The 13,987-nt window shown below is 28.4% G+C and overlaps 2 protein-coding genes across 3 annotated transcripts in view; one reads left to right on the top strand and one right to left on the bottom strand.

The window, feature by feature from the left end:
• The window catches only part of LOC100212805 (glycogen debranching enzyme), a 73,831-nt gene extending 65,665 nt beyond the window's left edge, over window positions 1-8,166 (bottom strand). For both annotated transcript variants that reach the window (XM_065807817.1, XM_065807818.1), the window contains exons 1-2: window positions 7,969-8,166; window positions 261-1,020 (exon numbers count right to left, since the gene is read on the bottom strand). In XM_065807817.1, the coding sequence (XP_065663889.1) occupies window positions 261-1,020; window positions 7,969-8,035 (827 nt within the window). In that variant the 5' untranslated portion in view covers window positions 8,036-8,166. The remainder of the gene's footprint in view (window positions 1-260; window positions 1,021-7,968) is intronic.
• Window positions 8,167-8,952: 786 nt separating this feature from the next.
• On the top strand, window positions 8,953-11,408 carry LOC136085917 (uncharacterized). The gene is made up of 2 exons (XM_065807808.1): window positions 8,953-9,102; window positions 9,553-11,408. Exon 2 carries the CDS (start codon window positions 10,284-10,286, stop codon window positions 11,037-11,039), a length of 756 nt encoding a protein of 251 aa, XP_065663880.1. The 5' UTR covers window positions 8,953-9,102; window positions 9,553-10,283; the 3' UTR covers window positions 11,040-11,408.
• Window positions 11,409-13,987: the final 2,579 nt, after the last annotated feature.

Below are 13,987 nucleotides of genomic sequence, written 5' to 3'. Positions count from 1 at the left end.
GAAAAAATTAAAAATTAGTGATGTATCAAAATTTTATATATATATATATATATATATATATATATATATATATATATATATATATATATATATATATATATATATATATATATATATATATATATATATATATCAATACTAAAAAATTAAAATATTTTTATACATAAAATAATTGTTAACTTTGAAAGAAATAAAAAATAACTAAATAAAAAAACTCCTGAAAAATTTTTGTTATTAACAAATTAAAATTCTTCTTATACCTCAAATAAATTGAAAATCTTGAAAAATCTTCTTCACTTCTGAGATTTTTACTTATACCCATATTATCTAGGTGACCATTGCTAATTTTTTTATTTAAATACCATAAAGCTCTGTCTAAAAGAAATGCTGGTCTCAGATGTGGAGAGTTCTTTAAGTTATATGAAGCCTCTGGATGTTGTAAAATCCATTCACTGTCATTAGAAACATGGTTCCAGACAACATCTACGATAGAGAACATCCCCCATTCTTTGTGAATGCTTTTAATTAAAGAATTAAGATCTTTTTCTGAACTTGAATCATCTATAAAAATTTCAGAATTAAATTTGTGATGATTTTTTATAGAATAAGATGATTTTGATTTTCCCAACTCATGTACAGGTGAAAAATGAAGCATGTTATATCCAGCTTTAAAAGAAACTTCTAATCTGTTTTTCCATTCAGGCAAAATTCCCAAACATTTTGTAAGAACTGTTTGAAGGACTATTCCATCTAAATTTAACTCCCCTGTTATTGCTCTTAACACTGGGTCAACAATAATGGTGCATTGATAACAACGAACACCAAATTTGTCTTCAACATATAGGTTAAAAACACCAGGAACAGTTAAATATAAACTACCTAGGTAATCTTGGTCTTCAACGGAATTAAGATTTTTAATGCAATAGAACTTCCTGCGATCAAAAGCAGACCCAGAAATTATTGGGTAATTAGTGTATAAATCACCAAAGCAACAATCAAAAACAATACTGAGCTTTAAGCCTAAATAAAAAAAAGTAACAACTTTAAATTTTGTAATTTCAAAAATCTTTTCAAAACACTATTTAAACTTGGTCAAATTATATTGAACAAATTATATTGAAATGTTTTATAATTATTTTATAACAATTCTTATTAGTTTTGTAAAAACATAATACCCTATTAATAAAACATCAATCACAATTTAAAAGAATACAAATCTAAATAATATTTAAATTTAAAAGAATACAAATCTAAATAACAAAAATATTCAAATTTTATCATACTCATCTTTTATTCTATTTGACTAAAGTAAGTAATTTCAAATTTTATTTATAAACATTCATTTATAAATTATAACAACTAAATAAAACAATAATTTAATTGGAATAAATAAATATACTTTTATGAGAAAAAGTATATTTATGTATTAAAAAAACTTTATTTGGAATAAATATACTTTTTTATGAGAGTTTGTAGCACAAGGATTTAACATCATATAATAATCTAAGCTCAGCTTATTTTTAATTAAGTTAAAAACTTTCTTACGTTATTTTAAAACAATTTTTCTTAAGTAGAAAGCAGTAAAAATGTTAATAATCAGTTTTAAATAAAAAAAATAAAAATAAGATTTTAAAACTTGATAACAATATAATAATCATGCTAAAAAAAATCCAAATAAAAAAACAACTTACAATTTGAAAATAAAGTTCTTAAGTTTTAAAGGAGTACATAAATTTACATAATAACACAACTTACATAAATTTTGGCCCTGATTTTTTTTTCTTTTCTAAAATACATATTTGCGCTCAAGGATGTTAGAAAACAACATAAAACTACACTTTACAACTTAAAAATAATTAAAAAAAACAACAACCCATAAATAAAAAAATTTAAGGAATTGTTTTTTGTTTTCAAAAATTTTGAAAAAAGTATTGTAAATATGTTGATTTGACGTTGTATAGGTTCAAAAAATTTTGTTGAAATTAAAAATGAAAATATGATAAATAAAGATGTTGATCATTTTAGACACAATTAAATCTTATTCAGGATCAGATCATTTGTTACAAGAATTTAAGATCTTTAATTAAAGTTGTTCATTTTCTTGATACAAATCATAGAAATAAAAATGCTATTTCTAACAACACACTTGTTGAAGATAGTTCTAATGATGAATCAAATCCATATATTGTTCTTGAAAATTATGAAGATTTTAATTCTAGGAGTACTGATCATGATTCTGAAGAGTACAATTACGTTGATGATGATGATGATGATGATGATGATGATGATGATGATGATGATGATGATGATGATGATGATGATGATGATCATGATGATCATGATGATCATGATGATGATGATATGATGATGATGATGATGATGATGATGATGATGATGATGATGATGATGATGATGATGATGATGATGATGATGATGATGATGATGATGATGATGATGATGATGATGATGATGACAGTGATTATTGTGATCAATCTATTGAAGAAAATACAATCAATATAAAAATCAATAGAATTGCAAACTCAAATCGTATCTGTTTTATTTGTAAATGTCAGTCTAATTTGACAAAATATGAAGAGAAAATTGACGATTCTCTTAAAACAAACATATTTATACTAATTGAAAGTCAGTGTTTTCAGTTTCATTTGACAGATAGTAAGTGGCTTAAAGATGAATATTTAGATATATCAATAAAAAACTCTGCTAACATTAATAAAACAATTACACAAGATTTATTTAAAAGTTTTTGGTCTAGGATTTAAAACAGCATCTGTATTCTCAAAATTTTGTGCATCTTTATATGCAAAATAACATAACAACTGAGTTTTGTTTCAAAAATACATGAATTTAAAATAATAAAAAACTTTCAAACGTTTGAAAGAACAAGCTCTTGCAGTTCATCTCTTTTGGTTAAAAAATGGTCTTGATCAAAATTCAATTGCTTGCTATTTTGGTTTGTCATGTTGATTAAAAGTTCAGAAATATTGCCATCAGATTAGTGCCTCACTTAATGCTGAATTTTTTTTGTTTTTTTAATTTAGGAGCAAAATCACAATCACAAAAATATTGACTGTTAAATAACACAGATATGATCAAAGATTTGTAGCAATTATAGCCAACGGTACTTATTTATTCTGTGAAAAAAGTTCAAAGTTTGTAATGAATTCATTACAACAAAACCTGTACAATGGGCAAAAAAGACATTTAGCTAAGCCTTTTGGTAGTATGCACTGCAAATGATTTTATTATTGATGTTTAAGGACCTTTTGCTCCAACTATTAATGACACAATTATAATAAGCAATATTTTAAAAATAAAAAGTGATTTAAAAGAACTAGTTCAGTCCAAGGATTTATTAGTTTTTAGAGGTTTTAGAGATATCATTGATGAATCGAAAACTACATATAAAGTATTTACCAAGATGAAACTTGTTCTAAAAGTCAGTTTACTAGTTTTCAAGCTAACCATACTAGGTTTGTTACAAAATACAGATGGGTTGTTGAGACTGTTAATGGTACATTTAAACAATCTTTTGATTCTTTGGAAAAATAAGAAATACAATGCTTCTTCATATAATGATTGATGTTAAAATAGCTGCTTCTTGAATTAACTGTTTTTATTTAAAATATATATCCGATAAAGAAGACGGTAAAGATATTGCATATAAGATAATTCTAATGAAAAAAAAAAATTAATTTAAAAAATGAATTGAAATCATACATTTAATACAAAAAGCAAAAGTAAAAAGAAATTTGAACCAATTGACGCATTAGATATAAAAAGTTTCCCAAAGTTTTCTATAAAGAATATGCGAAAATACATCAAATTTGATAGTTATTAGATAAAGCAAAGTTACAGTTATCTAGCAGAACATTTAAATAAAAATGAAAAAATATATTACTTTGATTGATAAAAATATTCAACACACTCAAAAATATAAATTGATTTCCACTGAAATTCAGTCAAGACATTCAAACGCTACTAAGTATAGGCTATTTATCAAATATTTGCCAAACATAAATAGTCCAGAATCAGTATTGTCTTGGGCATGTGGGTTTTTTTCTGGTTTAAGAACTTGTGGTTGTTGCAGTAACATTGTTAGCATCATATCTTATTTCATAAAAATGTTCTGAAAAAAGTTGCATTATTAAATCATAATAAATCTATGGGTTATGATTCCATAACAGTATTGAAAAATTTGGCATCAACTATTTCAGCATCACTCTCTATGTTGTTTATCAAATTGTTTATTTTCTCTACTTTGCCAAATGATTGGCAATTGCCAATTGTTTTTCCATTATTTAAAAAGGGAAACAAAATTGAACCTGGAAACTACCGACCTGGGCAAACTGTTTGCAGATGACACAAAGATGTTTTTTCTAGCTGCTGTTTCTAATGAAACAGACCATTTAACTTTACAACATGCTGTTAATAAAGTATGGGAACCGGCTAAAACATGGTCTATGACTTTCAACGAGGAAAAATTTAATGTAGTGCATTTTGGTCAAAATAAACAGTAGATTATAGCTACAAACTAAATAAAACATAAAATAGAAAAAAAAAAGACTTGGATGTATTGTTTACAAAAGACTTTAAATGCAAGGAATATAATGCAACTGTAACTTATAAAGCCAACCATTTTTTAGGAAAACATTTAAAACTGATAACAGAAACGTAAAAAGACAATCGTGTCCATCTTTAGTAAGACATCACTTGGAATATGCAGTGCCTGTCTTATGACTGTACTTAAAAGGTGATATTAAAACTCCTCCTCCACAGGAAGATCTTTTTTTTAATTTTAATGTTTTTTATTGACTATGATAAAAAAAATGTTGGGATTGTATTGCAGTCTTTATATAGGCAGCCGTGGCGCAGTAATAGCACACTTGCCTCAGAAACAAAGGATCTGTGGTTCAAACCCCACCTCTGGGCAAGTTTTGCAGCATCGGTTAGGAAGGAGGCATGAACTTCCAATTAAATACTCATCTGTGGTGCTCTTTGATAAGACCGTAAAGACTTCTTGGGGCACCTAAATAAAATTTAAAAATATATATATCAAAATGTGGGCATTTTATATTGATTCAATATTGTTAACAACACTTAGCCAAAATTGAGATAAACATTGTACCAATATTGCACCAATGTTGCTTGCTACTAGGAAACTTAATCACGGCTCTTCCTTATAATTCTTGTAGTCTGAACACTGTTTAATAACAATATTGCAACATAACAATAACAATGCTTCATAACAATACTTCGCATTGTTAAATACCGTAACTCATTGTAAAGACTAAAAAGTTGAAAATAAAATATAACAAAAACATTTGCTAAAAATATAATCTTTTTTGTACTAAAAAGCGGAAAATTAACTTTTAAATTTAAATTTAATAGTAGAGTAAACTAAAGATTGATAGGTCTATTTCAAAATAAATCTGTCACTCATTTGTCACTCAAAACTGTCAGTCTTTAGTTTAGGGAACTATTAAATTTAAATATTTTCTGCATTTTAGTACAAAAAAAGATTTTTTGTACTAAAACACGGAAAATATCTTTGTGTACTTAGTGTACTCAATAATTCTTGTTTAAATTGAATAGTTTGTGAATAACTTCAAGGGTAGAAAAATGAATGTCTATCAATTGCGAAAAGAATCGGCAAACATAGGTAGTAACAAAGATTTTTAAAACTGTTTTGTTTAAGTACTGCTTTCTAACTTTCTATCCTAGATTCAGTTTAATTATGTATTGTTTAGTATATCATTTGTTATGGATTGGTATAAATTATTGATTCCAAGTTGGATGAAGAATCATGTTATATTTGGTTTATGAATGTGTAGTTTTCTGGCTCCAAATTTTATAGAGTATTTAGCAATGAAATTACAGTATGTAAACTATTTAATAATATCAAATAATTTTTTTAAATGATTTTTTTTTCAAAATCTTGTAATTAAAGTGATTCAAAAAGACCAATCAGTCTTATCTTGGAACACTGCAAAATGCATTCCTGTCTTCAGAGAACAGTAAGCAAACTTTTTATTATGGTATTAAGGTTTATTATTATTCATTTATTGTTTTTTTTTAAACTTAATTACAGTTGAAGAGCTTTGCCTTTACAAGTTTAAAAAAAAACAATGCTCTTCTTATTTTTTAGAGCTTAATATAGAGTTTAGAATTTTTTTATTTACTGGTTTCTTTTTCACTGTTTGAGTAGTGTATACACATGGTATAACAAAGTGGATATTAGGAGTTGACTTGATTGAATATTTTGACTCCTATAATATTGAAGTCTTTGTTTTCTTGTTTCTTTTGTTTTTTAATAAACTTTGAATCTTCTTTAATGATAAGTTTGTTAGCCAAAGATGGTTGACATCTTCTTGATAATGCAGATTTGACTATTTTTACTGCATAAATGTTTCTTTTATTTTTAAAGGTGTCAAGCTTTAGTTCATTAAAAAGCTAATAGATGCTTTTAGTTTTGTAACAAAATAACACTGATTTTGTATTATATCAAGTCTCTTTGGCTGTGCTTTAGATTTACAAGGTATAATGCACTGTCATATTCAAATTAGCTCAGTATAAGTCCTTTATCAGCTGATATATACTTGTGCTAATATTCCCATATCAAAGTGACATTTTTAAATGGTTGCATCAAATTGTTTTTTGAATTGGAGATCCTGATCTAAAGTAACCCTCAATAGCTAAACACAAGTTAATGGTTGAATTTCCTTATTTTCAATTTAAATATGGAAGTTTTTCAGCTGATTTGAACATTAGCAGATGCATTTTACTGGTATAGATCATCCAGGTCATATTTTAAAAATCTGGAAAATGATTTGGGTAAAATATCCAGAAAAAATGTGGAATATGTTTTCCCTTTTTTCCTCAAAATTCTGCTTTTACCTAAGTTGTTTCTAACTTTTTTTCAAACTTTTCTTTATTTTTCTACAAGTGATGAGTGAAAAAGCTTTAAAAATAAATATATTACAAAAATTTATACCTAAAACTTGTATGCATAGAAAAATGTTTTGGATACCCGGAAAAACTAAAAGTTGAAAAAAAATATCTGAAGTTCTGAAAATATCCAGAAAAGGATAATCCTTGTACTGGAGTTGGTAGTTAAACCATGACGTACATAGAAGTTATTAGTTTCTCTTTGATCAATTTCTAAATAACACTTTGATCAATTTCTCAATTACAATTTGCAAAAAGCTGTCTGCAGCTGTTAGGGTATTGTCATCTGCAAATAAAGTTTCAGTTGTTGAAGCTTGTGGAAGTTCTCTTATGTAGATTTTTTAAAGTTCTGCATTGAGGCTACCACCTTGAGATACCCCTCTTTATATTGGCTTCCATTAAGTGAACTTATTTCTATTTTTTACCTTCTCTTTTATTTCTTTTTACAGGTTTGATTTAGTTTTTGAAATACGACTCTTTAGTTTGTTTTGGAATTGGCCTAAATTTTCTTAAATTTTATTGATTTCATCAAATTCCCTAATTATTTTTCAAGTCCCTTACATTTAGCACTGTTTTTTATTCATATTACTTTAAAAATCAGGGGATAATGTGCAAAAACTTCAACTGTAAGCAATTATGAAAGCAACAGACCTTTTAACACTACGTTAACACGTTTAGCACTTTTTTTAGACAGAAAAAAAGTGAAATATATTATTGAGAAAATAAATTATTGAGAAAAAAGAAGAAAAAAAAAAGAAAAATGTCAACTTCGGAAAAAATGAAAAAGTTTAAACAATAACTAATATAGTATAATATTTTATAATATAGTACAATATTTTATAATATAATAGAATATTTAATATAATAATAATATTAAAAGATATTTGCTTTAAAGCAAATATTAAAATAATATTTGCTTTAAAGCAAATCGTTTGGGCTCTTGCAACTTAAGTTATATTTAAATAAAATAAACTTATCATCTTTAAGAGTAAAAAAAATTACCTTTTTTTAGTCTGTATAATTTTAGGCAAGAATCTTTTTGAAGTACTAATATCTTCTCGCAAACCATTTTTTCACGATGTCAAAAAAATTAAAAAAAATTTTTCGCTTAAAAAAAAAAACAATTTTTTTTTTTAAACTAAAATTTCGTACTTGCAGTTACTGCGTAACTATACGCGATATCTGAAAACCGCTTAAACCAATGTTTTTTTAGTCATGATTTTTTTAATTAATTTTTTTTTATTTTTTGTTCTTTTATAACAAATTTTATAAAATATAAAAAAAAACAACTGAAAAATTAAAATTAAAGATATCGGTATAAAATAAAGCATAAAGAACGCAGAATCTCGCAGAAGACGATCACCAAGCCAAGAGCCGCGAAAATATTTGATATCGAAACTTTTATAATAAAAAACAAAATCATATCGACTTCTTCGAGATACTGCATTCATTATTTTTTTTATTTTATAACAGTGTTTTTATTTTTAAATTTCATATAGTTACAATTTTAAATAATACAATTTTAACTTTTGAAAAAAAGGGTGTTTCCCAGATCTCTGTATGATTAGGGGAGAGTTGCCGAAATTGGAACAGCTCCTTAATTGGAACACTTAGCTTTATTTAGAAACTGGAACTTATTCTACTTTCATGAATATTTTTTCTTGTAAAGAAAATAATTTTCTTTATTTTTTGAAACTTCTAGTATTTAAACTTAAAAACTGCACGTATGTGAATAAAATTACTTTTTTTTAAAGAAAAAAATTTTTGCGATCTAATTTTATCGTTGCATTTAAACGATTACAGAAGCTTAACGATATTGAGTTTGATGATAATTTTTTTAAAATTTTAAATTTTAAGGGTTTTAAGTCTATGTGATATTAAGAGCTTATATCGTAAGTTGTTACTTGTATGTAAATATTTTGCTACAACACCATGGTCAGTATGTTGCCCAGAATGGAACTTCAAAAGTTGCCGTAACGATGTCATCTCATAACACGCTACTTGACGTCCGAATTATCAGAAAATTTCATTAGTCCGACTGTATAATATTTTTTAAAGCGAATTTCTTTTATAGACATAGTATTATTGTTAGACATTTGTTGCTTTTTTGGAATTGGTATTTAGTCTTGCTTTAAAGTATGAAATGATTTTTCACAAAATTTTTTTCATAGTCTAAAGTCTAGTCATAGTCTAAGGATATAAAGTTGATTGTAAACATCGTATACTTTAATTAACAAATCATTTTATCTTTTAGTAAAAAATAAAATGTAAAAGTTTTACAAAAGTTATACATTTCTATTTAACGGATAAACTTGTAAGACAACATAAAGTATATACCCAGCATAAGTTTTTTACTCTATATAGAAGTTAATATTTAAGTTGCAAACTTTATATAGTTTATATAGATTTTGATTTATATAGTTAATGATTAACTAAACAAAAATGATGAAAAATAATGATTATATAATGAGTATATAATTAACTTAATCATATATGAATAACAAATAAATATATGAAAAAATAGGCCTGTAATAAGATTATAAAACTCTCCTTATGTATCTTCATAGTAATTTGCTTTTATTTTAGATGCAAACACCACGAAAATATGGAAAATGGAAAGTAGAAAACTTGAAAAAGGCTGTTGAAGTAATAAAACAAGGAGAAATCAGCTTAAATGAAGACGCTTATGAATTTTGTATTGATAAAAGCAACTTTGTCAAGGCATATAAATGAAAAAAACAAAGTTGCTGTTGCAAATGTGAAATTTCATGGTCGACTTACCACCTTACCTAATGAAATTGAAACAGAACTAGCTGATCACTGTTTATTATTAGAATCGATGTACTTTGGATTAAGGATTGATGATCTTCGTCGTCTAGCATTTGATATTGCGGAAGCTAACAACATCACACATAATTTTAACAAACAAACACGAATGGCAGGAAAAAAGTGGTATTATGCATTTATGCAAAGGCACCCACAACTGTCGCTTCGTGGGCCTGAATCAACATCAATTGCACGTGCACAAGGTTTTAATAAAGAGCGAGTGCAATCTTTCTTTAATTTACTTTCAAAGTTATACATGGAAGAAAAGTTAACTCCAGACAGACTTTATAATATGGATGAAACTAGTTTATCAACAGTACAAGATGGTCAGATAAAAATTATTAGTGCAAGGGGCAAAAAACGAGTTGGAATTATGACTAGTAGTGAACGAGGAAATTCAGTAACAGCTGTAGTTTGTGTATCTGCAGCAGGATTTTATGTTCCACCAATGTTAATATATAAACGCAAAAGAATGAAGCCAGAAATAACAAATGGTGCACCTCCAGGAATTGTATTTAGTACTCGAGAAAGGATGGATGTCAAATGAAGGTTTTTTAGATTGGCTCAATCATTTCATTAAAGTTGTTAAACCTTTAAAACAATCAAAAGTTTTGTTGATACTTGATGGTCATGTTACACATTCAAAAAATTTGGCAGCGATATATCTAGCACGAAATGCTGGAGTGCGTATGGTATCACTACCTCCCCATACTACACACAGACTGCAACCATTAGATGTTGCGTTCTTTGGACCACTTGGTACATACTATGATGAAGCTATGCGAAAATGGATGCGGTCACATATATCACAACCAGTAACAACTTGGCAAGTTGCAGAATTATTTGGTGACGCGTATAGTCAGGCAGCATCATTGAGAATTGCTATGAAAGGATTTCAGGCTAGTGGGTTGTGGCCTTTGGACATAAATGTATTCACTGATTCTGATTTTACAGCCTCTTCATTTACTGATGTTGGTCCTTCAAACAATCTTCAGTCATCTGAAAGTATAGATGGGATGACAAAACTATCTACAGATAAATCAAGTGAAAAAAAATTAAAATGTCATGTTTCAGTTTCAACTTTGTCTCTTTTGCCAGTGGTTTCACTTGAAGTAAAAAACAAAAAAAGAAGATCACGAACAACTCAGGCGGCTGATCTTACAAGCTCCCCATATAGACGTGCTCTAGAAATTACACCAAGAAATCAAAAGCACACACTAAATCAAATAGCTTCCAAACAAATTTAAAAATCTACAAAAAAAAAGCTCACACTAAATCCAATAACTGCCAAACTATTGCAAAAACCACAGGAAAGCAAAGTAGCACTTGACTCAATCACCATGGACCAAATGAAATTGAGCACATCAAATAAAATCACCATCGCCACCACAGCACACCACATATCACCACTACCATCCCAAGTGCAGAAGCTGCAAGAAAAAAAGACTTATGAATTGCGAAAAAAGGATTAAATATTTGTTGTAATTTTTATTTGTTATTATATCTTTTAAATATCTTTTATTAAAAAGCTAATCAATTAATTTTTCCTTTGAGCCATAAGTTTTATAGCTGTAATTTATTCAAATATTAGAACTGTTCTAATTAAAGAATATATGTGTTCCATTCAAGGAGACCAGTTGCTTTTATTGGAACAAAATGGTGCCTTGAAAAATCAAAGTTTATATCCAATAAGGGTGCGATCAATAGAGTCAAATCATTAATAAAAGCATAGTAGGGTTGTATATCTATATTATTTAATTCATAAATGTTTTCATAGTTAAGCCATCTTTGGTTAATAAATATTTTTTCCTAAAGTGTTCCAATTAAGGCAACTTTCCCCTACTTAATATGTTTATTTTAAAGCTACAACAATAACAACAACAACAACAATAATACAAGGCCGTACTGACAACTTTTACTTTAGGCCTAAGAAGAGAAGGGGTGCGAGCAACTTGTCTCTTAACAATAAAGCTTTTCAACATTCTGTTGTAATGTCTACATCTTATTGCATGTTTTTTAGAGTTGCATAAATTTACCCTTAAGTGTCAAATATACTTTATTCGTAGTTGTATTGCTCATATTCCAGTCATTTGCAAAAGTATTGGACCACCACTCAGAAAACGTAGTTTATCAGAGAAACATGAAATAATGGTAACATAACTATTTTGTATTACTAAATCTTGTACTTTACTGTAAATACAAATCATGACGAATAAATTTTAGTATTTTACATGCGCTCATCAAAGTAGTATTTTATATGCGCGAATATCAATGACTGCTTCTAGTCGGCGAGCTATACAAGCCACAAGTGACGCGCAATAGTTTTCCTTGATTTCTTTCACCCTCTTATCTTTGATGGCCGCAACTAGTGGCGGGGCGCTTGGAGGTTGTCTTTCCGTTACTAAATCTTTTATTCAAGACCACAAATTTTCAATTGGGTTTAAGTCTAGACTATTGCCAGGCCATTCCAGGACTTCAACGCAATTTTTCAAAAACGCAAAAAAATTCTCCACCACCTTGGATCGGTGGCATGGAGCGCCTTCATGTATAAAAATTGTGGTTTTGTGGATTGCCATATGCAGATTCAACTTTTGTCTGAGTAATTAAACATACTTTTGTCGATTCATGGTTGTCTAAGGAGTTAAAAAATATAGTACAGTGGTACCTTTTTTGTTCATGATAAAAACGGTAACATGGATATTTCATCGTTGAAACAGTAAATTTTTTTCAAATTGTTTCCAACGGGTCTACGAACATGCTTTTTCCAAACAACGAACTATTGTAACGTTGATTCATCGGAAAATAACACTTTCCCTGAGTTGTCCTTGGTCTAATGCTGGTGCTGTTTGGCAAAATTCTAGACTTTTTTTACCAAAGGTGTCAGTCGTGGTTTTTTAGCTGGTTAATACAACTTTAGCCTGAATTCTTTGCTGAAGCGAAGCAAAACTGTGCTAATACAAACATTAGTTAGTTTTTGCAGTAACTCGTAGAAGATCGCGCAATGATGCGTTTCATAATGTGGCAATAAAACTGGAGCAACCTAAATCACGTCTGATGCAATAATTAACTGGACAATTGACAGCACTCTTCTTCATTACCTGTAGCTTTATGGGTTTCTCAAGTTTCTATCCTTGGCCCTATACTTTTTTTAATTTACGTTACCGATCTTCTATATTTTATTTATAATTCTTATATCTAAGGTAGCATTGTTCGCTGATGGTACTACCATTTATTCTAGTCTTGATAAGAAGTCTCTGATTTCTTGGATGGAGCATTTGAGCTTGAAAGAGATTTTACTTCTGCTACAACATGTTGCTCTCAGTGGCTGGTGAGCTTTAACTCAGATAAAACTCAATGTTTTTTAGCTAATCATTATTGCAACAATCTAAATATATTTATCAACGGTAATGTACTCAATCAGTCATCTACCCTTCATCTTCTAGGATTAACTCTTACTTCTGATCTTTCTTGAAAATCATATATCAAATCCATTGCAAAACTATCACCTGCTAAGGTTGCTTCTTTTTATTGTGCTCACCTTTTTCTTACTCCGGATTCTATTCTTTATCTCTATAAATTTCCAATCCGTCCTTGTATGAAATACTGTAAATCTCGAGCGGATCTTCGAACGATGCCCTTTCTCTTTTAAACAAGGTACATTGCAAACACAGTAAGCATTGTAAACATAGTTGGACCTTCACTTGCAGCCAACCTTCAACCATTGTCACATTGTTGTAATGTTGCTTCTCTTTCTCTTTTCTATAAATACTGTAATGGGCGCTGCTCTAAAGAGCTAGCGTCTCTTGTACCATCTACAAAAATTCATTCTCGTATTTTTTATCAATTAATTGTTATTGCAATTGTTCCCAAGTGCTTCAAAAAAATTTTTTTTGAGCTCACTTTATCTTGTGTTCCTGATTCACACAATTTGCAACCTCTCAAGCCATTTATATACATATATATGGCTTGAGATTTTGATATAGTTTGCACCACTCTTTCCTGGCAAATTTTTGTTTTTTATTTAAGCGTGGTTTTTTTGCAGCAGCACGCCATAAATAATTTAAATTGTGGAGGACCCTTCGCACAGTTCTAGGGCTTGCTTTCAGACCATTTGACAGTGTACATTTCGTAGACAAGTCTGTAGATGATGCTTGTCTGTTTTCTTTCATTAATCTCACTAACGAGCGAACATCAC

The sequence above is a fragment of the Hydra vulgaris genome, chromosome 10 (genome assembly GCF_038396675.1).
Source record: "Hydra vulgaris chromosome 10, alternate assembly HydraT2T_AEP".
NCBI lineage: Eukaryota > Metazoa > Cnidaria > Hydrozoa > Anthoathecata > Hydridae > Hydra > Hydra vulgaris.
This window is presented reverse-complemented; position numbering and strand designations above follow the sequence as displayed.

Coding starts and splice junctions, on each gene's coding strand:
- LOC136085917 (XM_065807808.1), top strand. CDS start 10,284: ATGGTGCACCTCCAGGAATTGTATTTAGTACTCGAGAAAGGATGGATG.